Here is a 13,196-nt window from a genome sequence, read left to right as displayed (position 1 = left end):
GAAGTTCCTTAAAATAAAAATCAGTGTGACTTCAGGCTACACAGCTGTAATTTACCAGCACCACACTCACTAAAAAACAAAAACAAATTAAACAAACAGTGTTTATTTTTATCAAAGCAGCATCAGAGCCACATGAGAGATTTTCCCTAGGTTGAAAATGATTTCTGACTAGTGGAAAATATCAAGTCTGCCTTATAAATCATCCTAGCCTATACATCTTTGTACTATATTTACACAGCCTTGATATCAAAATGGTGTGGGCATTTTCCTTAGCACTGCTGGCTATCCCTCGGGACATTATTTAAAAATATATTTGCCAAAGCAAACTTTATCCTTTGGCAATCTTCTTTGATACCGTCTTTCTCCCATGAGCATCACATCCCCCAAGTAAAGAATGAAGAATGCCTTCTGTCAGTTAAATATATGTATACAAGTATGCACTCATTTGTGTTACGGTTAAAACACTAATAGTTTGGTCAGAATCTCCATTTCATTTTAAAGAGTAGTTCTAGTAATACAAAAACTTTTGAGGGTACCTGTCCTCTTTCAAACACAAAGTAATGTTTGATGTCTCATTAGGCAGATGATTGGAGCAAGGTTTCTTATCTTCTACAAGATAAATTTTTGCCTGATGCAGATATACTTATGAAAGTCTGAAATTCTGTTATGTGAGTTAGACAGCTGAAGAACAGGTATACCAGCAAGAGGAAACAATGACAATAGCAGTACATTCTTGCTAACCACTACCTCTGTAGCTTGAACAGCTACTGGTTATTCCATACAAAATGCTCAGACAGGTCTTGAAACAGGTCTGCTTTCCCATTTACAGGTTCATGTTCAAATCATTGATCTAAAGGCATATATCCTCCTGCTTTCTCCTGCACCTAGATCTTAGTTTTTGCAAAGTGTTGTAGCTTCACCATGGCAGGTGGGAGCTTATGTTCATCCCTTCCTCGGAATGATGGAGCCAAGTAATTATGGCAGTCTTACAGGAAGTGGGACAGAAGAAAGATCAAGCCCTTCTGTGATGAAGAATTAAATGAACCTTTGTGGTGTATTTCCCAGGAAGCAGTTTTACGAAGTAGGCATAGAGAACTCTTTCTGTATTTCTTCAAAGCTCGTCATGGCTGTGTTGTTTTGTGTGGTGTTGAGTCCTGTTAGTATGTAGTTTATGCCAAAGCTGTGTTCAGGATGCACCTACTGCACTGATATTTTCAGAGGTAGGTGAATGACTCATTTATGCATCCTGACTGTGTGTAGAAATGGCAGAGGCACAGAAGAGAGAAGTCTGCTGAGATGGAAACCATATTCACAGGGTTCTAGCAGCAAGCACATGACTTCAGCTCTCCTCTTCATTTCCAGCTACCACTGCATTTATTTCATCTGTCCTCCTGATAGGTGAAAATTGCCCCAATGGCAAGTGAAAACTTGCAGACAGTTGATAGGAAGAGGAAAATATCCCTCAAACTTTTATTGAAATATTTTTGGTGTATCCTGCTGGCTGGACTGTAGATAGCTGGAAAAGTACCTGTGGAAACCTGGGCTTATTTAACTCACTGTCCTGTGGTTGTTTTGTTGTTGTTGTTGGTTTGTTTTGTTTGTTTGTTTGTTTGTTTAAGTGTACAGAAGCTGAATGAATTTCTCCTCAGTGATGAGATTGGAGATGACAGCTGGAGAGGTGGGGACAGCTCTGTGGCTTATGAATCCTGTAAGAAGCACACGGGACTTGTAAGTTCTCTTTCATGACACTGAATTTCAAAGCAGAGAACCCATACAGCCCAGGACAAGGCCAATGGCCTGGCTGATAGGGTTCAGTTTTTTTGGCTTCTTACCTGACGTTACTGTTGACCAGTTTTATAACTGTCCCAGGTGCAATTCCTGTGTTTACAAGGATTGTTCTGTACATTGACAGTACAATCCATGGTACATTGGGCATTTTTAGGTAGGGCAACTCCCTGCTCTGGGAAATTCAGGGCTGGAAGTGGAAAAAAACAACACTGAAGTTTGTGAAATAGGAATTCATTCCAAAATGCTGTTGCTGGAGTGCTAAAAATCTAGCGAATTTGGGTAAAATTCGAGGAATAGTTCTAGCCAAGACAACGACAACAAGGAAGATGATTTAGGAAAAGACATTTTTTCATTTCAAAATTTTTCTAAAGCTAGCTAATTCAACTGTTTCAAACTGATGGTATCATTTAAAATGTGACTAGAACTCGAAGAAAGCAACAGAAAGAATTAGCACAAAATAAGTTTTATTTTGAGCTGAACTAACCTTTCCAACCCAAAACAGCATTTTTTTTTCTGGCTTAACAATTATAATAAAGGAAATAAAACCAAAATTATTTCAGTGTTTATTTTGTTTCTTTTGTCTACCTACTATGCCTATTCAGCTCAATACAGTGCTGCTTACAAATACCCCAGGTAGTTCTAAACAAGCTAGTTCTACAATCACAATTATGCATTAGTGGAGGATTCTGCACAAGTTAATATAATATGCTTTTCACTGTTGCATCTATTTTGCTTCCAAGAACCAAGCTGGTAACTCTGCGTGTCTGTAAGTCACTCTGTGTGTCTGTTAGTGACTTTTACTGACACAGCTTTGTTTGGAGCTACCTCAGGTAGGGCAGATGCACCTAGTAGTTTGAGGAGGATGACAGAGCTGCAATTTGGGATGGTTACGCATGGGAGACCAACATCAAAAAGATCAATTCCAGTTCTTCACTTAAGGATGTTTAAAACATTGCAATATATACAACACAGTATAGTGTTTTATCACACATATTGAAAAGCACTCTTTTCTTCTTGTGACAAAGAATGGTGAGAGGAAAGGGAATGGACTTTCTTTTTTCTACGGAACCAAATGCTTTCCTTTCTTGAGAATTCCAACTTTTCTCTTCTCTTCACCTCACTATTTAGCACACCAAGGCCATCAACAGGAGGCAGCCCTTGAGGTATCAGCTTGAAAGCTATGAACAACCATCAAGGAGGCAAACACGTCCTGTGGAAACAGATGACATCGCAATCAAGGTGGTTAAAAAAATCAACACATACTGTCCTCCTGCTAAGTACTACAATACTAGAAAGCACCTAATTGCTGTTCCTCTTCCAAAGGCAAATTGTCCATTGCAAGAACAAGAAAAAATAAAAATAAAAATATAAGCACTTTATCCAAAAATAAAATGTGAAGAATTGTCTTCAGACCACCTATTTACAGTGTTTCCCTGTCTTTTCAGGAAACAAGAGGCATCATGAGTCTAAAGGAACAAAAGCTAGATAATCTGATTTTCAGAAATTAATACAGATTTTTTAGAGTTTCCCTTCATGCACTTCTTTTTCACTCTTAGAACCAGGATCAAAATTTTGTGTCATTTTTTGTCGTTTATTCTGCCACATTATTTTAAGTTATTTTGGACAACTTTTCACCACAAATGTCCTTGTTCTCTTTGCAAATAATGTTTCATGGATCTGTTAACTCCAAAGGAGGTATGCACATAAAGGCCAGGTTCTACTGGGGAATATTTTTCTTATGTCCAGCATGAACCTTGAGGATATTTAATGTGTACTTTGGGAATCCATTCACAATAGGCCATATATCACAATATGCAGAATTACTCATTCCTTGATGAGCTATGGTATTTAGAATGTCACCTGTGAGATCTTGTGATCATTATATTCAGTGTTTAATCTTTTACTTGACAGAATGAAAGTGTTCGGTACAGCTCAAGATCACAACTTTATTGCCTTTCATGCTGTGTATATATTTGTGTACGTAACCTTTCTTATTCCCAAACATTTCTGAGTTTGACAATCTTTTCTAACCTAACTTGCATTTTTATGTGTCTGTGTGAGAATACCTCATCATTCCTCATAGGTTTTTTTAGTAACATATTTTAAATACAAACTAGACATTCTAGATTTTGCTCCTCATGTTTCTGTATCTGACATGATAGTTGTTTTGTAGGTGACCAATGGATACTTTTCATGGGGAAGCGGTTTAGCTACGTTGTCCAATATAAACATCAGAATCCCAACAGGTATGATAAATGCACATCTTAAAAATGAAATACGTAATATCAGATTGCTAATAATTCCATTTCTTGATGTTGTGAAAGGCTCAAAAATACACATTTAGTTTTTTAAAAGAAAAAATTAAGATTAAAAATATACACAAAGTTATGAATTATATTGGGCATGGAACTTTGTCATCAATATAAAGTACTATATATACACAGAAAAAAAAATGTAGTTTTTATACACCTGTATTGTTTATATTACTTTTATAGTTACAGGAACAACATCAACACTAAGAATAAATGTAAAAAGGATGGTTGCAGAAAAATACATTTTTTTATTTTTAATAGGAAAAAAAAAAAAGAGAGAACTCCAGACTTCTTCAAACCACAGGTCCATCTAGTCCAGGATTTTGTTTAAGCAGTGGCCACCAGTTGGTGCACAGGGACACAGCAGTCATATATTGTACTTCTCCTCTCATTCTTCAATGTTACAGTCTCCCAGTACACAGCTGTTTTCATCTCAGTGCATTCTTTGACCTTCATGCAGTTTGTCTTTTGAGGAATCCTGAATGAATTTCTTTTTCAAGTAGTTTTCTGGTCTGCCTCCTCTACATTTCTTGCATCCACAGCATCTTTTGGCTAGGACATGCACAGGTTTACAGAACATTGATTTGTTTTGGAAAACCTATGTAGCAAGTGCAAAAGCTATTTTTTACTTTGATAATAGTGAATGCTATAAAATTCCTAATGCTGGTCTGGTGGTATTTCATGTTATTAAATAAGATTTTATATATATGCATATATATGAATATATATATATTATATCCTACTGTTTACTTTCAAAATAGTTTGTTCCTTTAAGCTGACACATGTTGGATGTCACATAGCTGGTTAGTAATCCTAGAGTACTTTATTCTATATAATCTTTTTCACAGTAGCATTAGGTGTCCTATACATGAATGAACATCCCTTTGTGCTGGTCCAGTCCCACATGTAACACCAGGAGCAGGTCTTTGCTCTAAGGAGTTTACAATCCAAGGCCACAGGTTCACAAGTTTGGTCAGCCATTCTAAGAGCTTACATACTTTGGAAGGAATGAGTCCGTTAACACATTATCTGGCAAGAAGCTCACTTGGCAAAAGCAACAAATAACACACTTTGTGATTTCAATAAGTTTGTGGCAAGATCTAACACCATTACCACCATAGGGTGGGACTGCAGATGGAAGAGGGGGGGGAGGAGGAGGCAGGAGGAAGAGTACAGCAAAGGAGAAAAGAGTAAAATGGATCTTCTTTCAGATGCAAACACTTCTGTGATTGGCCCAAATTTTCATGGAATCATGGACTGAATAATTACTGCCCAGCCAAATTATCATTTGACCCTAAATAATTTTCACAAAATAATACATTCTCATACAATGTATGATAATGTATGTCAAAGCAATATTCTTGTGCTTATGGGACTTGGTGTGTACTTGTACTATCCATTAAAGTGTATTTCCATAGTTGAACAGATGCAATGCTATCTAATTACATAACATATACTAACAAATTTAACGAACTATCTCAAGTGCTGTAGAATGGGATCTAGTTGGGCCTCATGGACTTGAGTAGTTTTTTTGTTTGTTTGTTTGTTTGCTTTTTAATGTGTTTTTTGTTATTATCATAGGTCAGATGACAATGATTGTGGGTCAAGTTGGCTGTGGCAAGTCATCACTTCTCCTTGCTATACTGGGAGAGATGCAGACACTGGAGGGAAAAGTTCACTGGAGCAAGTATGTATCATATAGCTATTAATTGTTTTCATTCAGGAAGGAGGTAGCTGGATTTTTTTGTGAGAAATGTAAACTTCATGTCTCATACTGCTTCTTAAATAATTACCCATGTGCATCACCCAGATCCTCTTTGAAAAGCATCAACTGAAAGCTTATGAGGGATTTTCATTTCTGTTTTTTTCACAGTTCATAGCAGGCAGAGCAGAGTGCCTCAGGAAGGGAAATGGGCCAGTATGGTGATTAATATCTAATATATTAGCACTAAGAAATTACTGGAATAGAAAGAATAGAATATACTCTTCCTATTATCAAATATCCTTCCGTGGTGGGAATCAGCTCTGGGTTTACAGTACTCATTATATTAGAAGAAAATCTTACAGCAAATAACATGTATTTCCCTGTCGTGGTAAGAACAATGAGGTTCAATTTATATCTGTTGTGTTTCATCAGAGACATTTGTCGTCTAGTAACACTGTGCATAGCATTTGCAACTCAGGTTGTGCAAATAACAAGATTCTTCAAGAAGCATTGAACGGATGGGATAGCTAACCAATGTAAAAGGAAAAACAATGCTGATTCCTACCCAGACTGTTAAATCAGCATTATTATACTGCAACTGTTCACAAGTGAAGGCATGACAGGCTGGAGCTTCTTCACTTGAGAAGTGGTACATGTGGAGTACCAGCATATGGGAAAGGCTGTCTTCGCCACTCAGTGATGTTGCTGCTAGCAGAAGAAAAAATAAATAAATAAAGCTTTAATAATAACATGAGAGAAATGTTTTCCCCCTTCCCTGCTATCTGCCCAAGCTTCACCTGTGAAAGTCATATTCTTCCCCCTATGTCTACAGAAAGCAGACTGAGGATGCCAAATACTGAAGAGTGAGTACTCTGAAGAAGCTGTTATTGGGGAGGGGATTGCGGATGGGGTCAGACCTCTGGATCTACATGGATTCAGATCCAATGAATGAAAACTTCCTATGGAAACTAAGTGGGACACTAACCTTTATTCCAGCGTAGGCAGGACAGAGACTGTGGAAGGGGTGTGCTCTAACCCCAAGACTTGTTCTCTGGTTCTAAAGCTCGGTTCTGTTTCCTTAAATCTACCAATCCAAAATCTTCTTAAGTAGCTTTTTGAGGAGAAAGGCTGAATTTTGTCACAGATACCAATATTATTTTTGCCCTATCCATTGAATAGGAACCTGCTTTGTCATCTTTTTCTTACAGCAATGTTGCAAGCTGGATATTTTTACTTTTCCTGTGTTAGTACGCATGGCATTTTTTTGTTCCCTAGCCATATTTCACTTTCTGCTATTCTAAACGTATGATCTCACTGGAGTAGTAGGTACAGTTGGAGCCAAGGCAAGACTAACTTTAGTGTAATCATATGCAAGATGAAGTTTTGATGGACAAATATGTGACTTGCCATGGTTAATTTTTTCAAGATATATAATGAAAATATTGAGGTCGCAATGAGGTGGATTCTATTCTGAAGTAGTTTAAGAAAAGATGAGCCAGAAGAGTATACATAAAAATTATTCTCACAAATGTTTTCAAAGATATATTTGAGAAAGACTCAAATCAAGTCCTAGAGAAGGATATGAAATCTTAGAAAGATTAGAGAAATAGAGAAATCTTTGAAAGATGCTACAGATTATGAAATATATTATGAAATAATGTTGAACTTTCACAGTGTTTAAGGGATTAGAACCATATTGTCTCTTTACCAGCAATCTGTACATAACCAAACAGGTAACTCAGGTTTTTGCAAGCATCTCAGGCCTTACTGAGTGACTGTTTTCATTGCAAGGTATAATTTGGTTCTTTGCTATAGCTGATGCAAACACGGTTATGTTTTGCTGATAATTTCAGAGTGCCTGACAGAGAGATAAGTACAGAAGGATACGTCAGATATTTAACTGAATGGATCCTATGCTTTACAAAATAGCAATAAAGGTCCTATTTACTTTCTTGAATCGCTTTCCATGTGATTCCATATGCATGACTAACATAGCTACTGATCCAGGGATGATACGCAGGTTAGGTGAATTCTCCAACAAATTCAGGGGTAACAACACAGTAAAGTAATGATGGATCAGACTTTAGCCATAGTTGTGATGGGATAATCCTGCAATACATCACTGTGAAAGCCCATCAAGGGGCTTGAATGCCCTGTTGCTGTTGTGGTTGGCTCTATTGAGAGCTGTATGTGCTATTGCCAGGGTTGTCATCATTTTGGTGTCTTAGGGAAAGCAAGAGCATAACAGATCTTGGCAAGAACAAATCTTATGGGCCAGGTCTCAGTTCTTCCCAGTTATATGAGACAAGCCTCGGGTGCATTGCAAACCTTTGCAAGGAACTGTGGTTTTGTTTTCACAGTGAACAATCAGCTAGACAGATGTCTTAAACACTGAAAAATGAGTCTATCTAGATTCAGTGATTCAGCTGAGCCTGTTTCAGATCTGAGTTACCGTTAATTGTATACTGGGATGGATGTGGGGAATATGCAAAGATGTATATTTTCCTCATCCACATCAAGCCAAGGAGTCAGAACCATCTTCTCAGACAGACAAGCAGGGAAGAGTAGCTAAGAGGAAGGTCCTTCACTTGGTATACATCCATCGAACAGGTTTCTGTGCAAACAGGCTGCTGTGTACTAAGTGAGAAACAGGGGAAATTCAAGAGTTACTTGCATTAGGCTTTCTTCCTTTTTGTTTGGTTTGACCTAATTTCTGACCTCTTTCTAATCTCTCACTAGTGTCCATCTTTTGATTTCTTGTAAATTTCATCATAGAGAAGACTGTGAGCTTCTGCTGATAAAGGACCAACTCTGGTGAAGCAGTGTCTGTTCAAACTGAGCCTCGGTTTGTGGCTCTCTGACCCTTCTGAGATTACCAGCAGGGATTATTCACCTCTGATCTAACATGTTCTGCAGCAGTTGGTGCATGAAGAAAACACACTGATTGTGCACTTAAGGAAGCATTAATTATCAAAGTTCTTAGAGAGCTGATGCACAGCACAGAAAGCAGCATGTCTCAGTTCTAGCACTTGGGTAATATGCTCAATATGTGAGTCTGGCACTATGAGGGCTCTGCTATTAGAATTTTTCTGTCCTTTGCCAGATCTGGATCCTCTGCTTTTGAGTGCAGCTGCAGTTACTGGTATCTCAGCAGGCAAACAGACATTTCTGTTTCAGCAGCAAAAGACTTCATCTGGAGGATTTGTAGACTTGAGAAGGGAGGATTTTGGGGATTTTTGTTGGTGGTTGCTTTGTTGTTGTTTGTTTGTTTGTTTGTTAAGTGAGGCAAATAACACATTAATATAATTTTCCTAGTCCTTTCTAATGTCTGTTTCCATTTACCTGACATAAACTTACTTGTTAAGGTTTTGCAGTTTAGAGTGATGCATTGCTGTTCCTGGCAGCAAGCACCATTGCTGGTCTAGAACTCCTTTATATGGCATTCCATGGCCTTGGCACCGTTAATAAGTTAATTCATGGACAAAGAACACTGCAATATCATTACTGTCATTACTGACATTGTGTGTTCTACAAAGTGCATTTCATGGATATGGTCCTTAGAAGTGGAGGCTGACAAGAAAAGTCTAGGCATTACACAGTGCCATGCATAGCTTGATGCAGCCTCGCTGCTACAAACAGGTTCAAAATCTGTTCTGTTTAAACAGTAAAAGTGTGTCACCTGAACCTTGCGAAATCATATCTGCGAAGGTTATCTTTGCTCCAAAGAAACCTGACATTAGGGTAGTTACCAGCTTCCATAGGTCATTGGTGGAACAGTATAGAGAAGCTGACTTATTGATTGTCAATTTTTTATGTTCACAGGCAATGTTAATAATTTCATTTTAACAGGTTTTACAATGCAGTTTTCATTTTTAATTAATTTTCTAACAACATAGATTGCCTGTTTAGCCACTATGCACAATAGATACAAAACAGTTGTATTTAGAAAAGTTATACGCTTTTAATTGGTCCATGTTTATTTTCCCTTTAAGAGCAAAAAAAAAAAAACCCTAACCAGACAAAAAAAAAAAAGCTGATATTGAGTTCTTAAAGTATATACTTAACTACAGTTTTCCTGTATATAAAACTTACGTAAAATGTTATTTTCTCTATTTCCTGCTTACTAAATGTCATTTACCATAACTTACAGTGTAAATGAGACTGAACCTTCTTTTGAAGCATCCAGAAGGTATTATTTCTGTTTTTAGTGTATCATAATACACTAATTTTTTCAGAATTTCCTCAAACTTCATCTTCATATCCTTCAGCCATCTCTGTGTTTCCTTACTATGTCAATAATTATTTACTGTAGAATTAACTGACAGATTGCTCTAAATCCAATGGATCCCAGTCTTTCCCAACCATTGTACCACTACCTCAGTCTGAGGACCAGCATCCCAGAAAGGCCCACGTCTTGCTTAAAAGAGGTTAAGTGCTCCCAGCTCCTATTTGACAACACTGGGAATTTAGTGTGTTCCGTAACTCGCAAGACAGGACCTCCAGATACAAGTCATCATCACGTGTACCCTCCTATGAGCTTGCATGTTTTCTGATCGGCACTAGGTTTCATGCTGTTGGTAACCCAGCTGCTTGCTGCATGATGGAGCAGGGCACACGGCGTGCAAACGGAGCGATCCAGCTCATGTCAGCCAGTGATTCCAGCCCTGGCTTCCATGAAGGAGCCTGCAGGTTTAAAAGATGGGCAAGCTAAACTAAAAAGGCACACCATAAATGACAAACAAGTAGTGGCACCAATAGCTGTGGTTGGGAGCCACACCGTTATTTGATACCTGACAGTCCTGAGGACATATTTCATACTAGTGGATATCAAACTGCTAAAACTGCTAAAATTTTGGGAGTGCTACTGACTGCTTCTAACCAGCTATTACTCATACCCTATCATCCTCTCTCTCAAAAATACTAGATACTTACATTCAAAGCTAATTTGAATGCTTGGTTTGAAACAATGCAATCAAAGAAATGGAAAGGGAAGATAAGTGTTCAGATTTACAAGCCATTAATAGTGCTTCCCACACATCTCAGGCATCTCAGAAAAAGGCCTGGCATTATATGAACATTTTTGCCACAATACACAGACAAAACATCCAGAAGTAAAGAATATTCTTACCCTTATTGTACATATTTAATGAGGTGTTTAGACACATTTAAAATTAAGCTTAATAAGTACTTGGGATACTGTAATGATTCCTTCCAAATCTGTATTGAATTGCCCTCTTCTCCCACGTCATGTCTGTTCACTGAACATCTAATAGACTTAAAGGAAAAAAAACTTTGCCTGAGAAAAAGATATTTCATGTGCACAGGCTGGTAAAATAATTTGAGGCTTCAGAAAGCAGCGAGACAAGTATAGTGATGACATTTGAACAGTGCCTTTTTACTACCTGTTTCAATGTTGGAGAAAAAAAAATAATTAAAAAAAACCCTCATTTTTGTGATAATTTAATCATTCTGAATATTTATAATCTACTTTTGGATTGAAATTACAGTTACTAAATTGAGGTAGGTACCAGTCATTTATAGTAGAATAGAGTACAACCTAGAATATAGATTGTGCCACCAGGGGAGAGAGTGCGTGCTGTTCTAACAAAAGCATCTCATTTAAAGTTCCTCCCTTCACTTTAGTAACAATTGCTCTGTCTATGTGTTTCTCTGCATTTTCTATGAATGAACATTTTTCCCCCTGATTCTCAGACATTTCATAATGCGGATGCGTTGCTTTTTACTAATGCTCTTTATTCATCTACAGTAGAAACAGATATTCAGTGGCTTACGCAGCTCAGAAGCCATGGCTGTTGAATGCAACAGTGGAGGAGAACATTATATTTGGGAGCCCATTTAATAAACAAAGGTAAATATCAAAACACTTGCAAAAAATAAAAATAATAAAAATAAAAATAAAAATAAAAATAAAAATAAAAATAAAAATAAAAATAAAAATAAAAATAAAAATAAAAATAAAAATAAAAATAAAAATAAAAATAAAAATAAAAATAATAATAATAATAATAATAATAATAATAAAATTGACTGCTTCCTTTAAGGGGTTTTGTCTTCTCCATCTGGCAGAAGCTTGCAGATTCTGAAAAATATCAATGCACATGAACCCTGGTGTGGATTTAGCTAACCTGACTTTAGCCATTTTAAAAGAAGGTTTTTGCTTTAAATTAGCCTTTTGAGGCTCTCTCTCTACCCTGAGTGCATGTCTAAAATTTATGTGAGGAATCACACAGCGGCAGCGGTTCTCCATGGAATACAATGGAAGCCATATGTCTATTTTTCAAGCAGCTAAAATCAGGTGAGATGAATCCCATCTATGGATGCTAGTGCCATATTTTTGTTCTGTTTAGTGGAGCTTGAGGTTGCCAGAGGACTATGGAAACAAAGATAGTAGGCAAGTTTCCACTGAGTTTATGTCCTAATCATGCTGTGATCAAGTTTCTGGAGCAGCCACTTTACAAAAACGATGAACATATGCAGATGGGGTGCCTCAAGGAAATAACCTTAATTCTTCCTATAGAAATACAGGAGAAGGGAGTGTGAAAGCTGAAGTGCATAGTTTCTGTTCTGCCTGTCCAGCACTTGCTTCTTACGTCTTTCCAAAAAGGCCAGCTAACAAATACAGTGGAAAAAATGACTTAAGTAAAATAAATTGCTGTTGTTTCAAAGGTCATACTCACTTTACTTTAAATTATAAAAAATACAACCCATTCCTCTCAGTGTGTGCTTTGATAAGATGTATGGTTCTATTCCCACTTAATAAAAGTTAACAAATATCTCAAAATTCAGATAAGCACCTACATTTCCAGGGACCAGGTTCTTCAGCTAGTGCATCAGCCTAAATTCATTCATATCAAAAGGGCAAAACTGAATTAACATCACTCAAATTTTCTGGTCCCAGTTGCTTATTAGCAGATCATCAGAGATGCCCCACAGACCTAGAAATCTCACAACACATTTCAAGTTTTTGCAAGAGGTTTCCTGACTCAGGATCAGAAGCACTGTAAGGATCCTTTGCCCTGAAATATCACACTGAAGTAAATGAAGAGGCACCTAAAAAGGGAAGAAGAATAACTCATTGAAAAATGCCTTCAAATACTCCAGAGTCCAGCAAAACTGCTCACTGACGGGGAAGAATGTACTAAGCAATTTAAGTAACAGAATCTTCAAAAAATAGTCTTGCCCATGAAAATCTCTGATAAATACATGATTTTTTACAATGTTTGCCTTACTTATTTTTGCAATTATCATTTGCGAAGCACCACAGGGCCATGATAACTTAGCTGTGAATTTGAGCTATATATTATTATTTTTTTTCATTAATAAAGCGTGTGGCTGGTTAAATAATTGCAATGAACATATTGGTTTTACAG

The 13,196-nt window shown here is 37.1% G+C and overlaps 1 protein-coding gene across 14 annotated transcripts in view; it reads left to right on the top strand.

The window, feature by feature from the left end:
- ABCC9 (ATP binding cassette subfamily C member 9) overlaps positions 1 to 13,196 on the top strand; it is a 75,086-nt gene that overhangs the window by 32,262 nt on the left and 29,628 nt on the right. For 12 of the 14 annotated variants that reach the window (XR_013952523.1, XR_013952524.1, XR_013952525.1 and 9 more), the window contains 6 exons: positions 1,620 to 1,728; positions 2,917 to 3,027; positions 3,962 to 4,034; positions 5,682 to 5,787; positions 9,956 to 9,994; positions 11,573 to 11,674. Coding sequence is in view for 11 of the 14 variants with exons in the window: in XM_080596778.1 (XP_080452904.1) it covers positions 1,620 to 1,728; positions 2,917 to 3,027; positions 3,962 to 4,034; positions 5,682 to 5,787; positions 9,956 to 9,994; positions 11,573 to 11,674 (540 nt within the window). In the remaining 3 variants the exon portion in view is untranslated. The remainder of the gene's footprint in view (positions 1 to 1,619; positions 1,729 to 2,916; positions 3,028 to 3,961; positions 4,035 to 5,681; positions 5,788 to 9,955; positions 9,995 to 11,572; positions 11,675 to 13,196) is intronic. The other 2 variants (XM_080596780.1, XM_080596779.1) reach the window with 1 other exon arrangement.

Source organism: Anser brachyrhynchus (genome assembly GCF_964034855.1).
Source record: "Anser brachyrhynchus genome assembly, chromosome: 1".
Taxonomy (NCBI): domain Eukaryota; kingdom Metazoa; phylum Chordata; class Aves; order Anseriformes; family Anatidae; genus Anser; species Anser brachyrhynchus.
The sequence above is the reverse complement of the archived record's forward strand: the minus strand, read 5'-3'. Positions and strand labels throughout refer to the sequence as shown.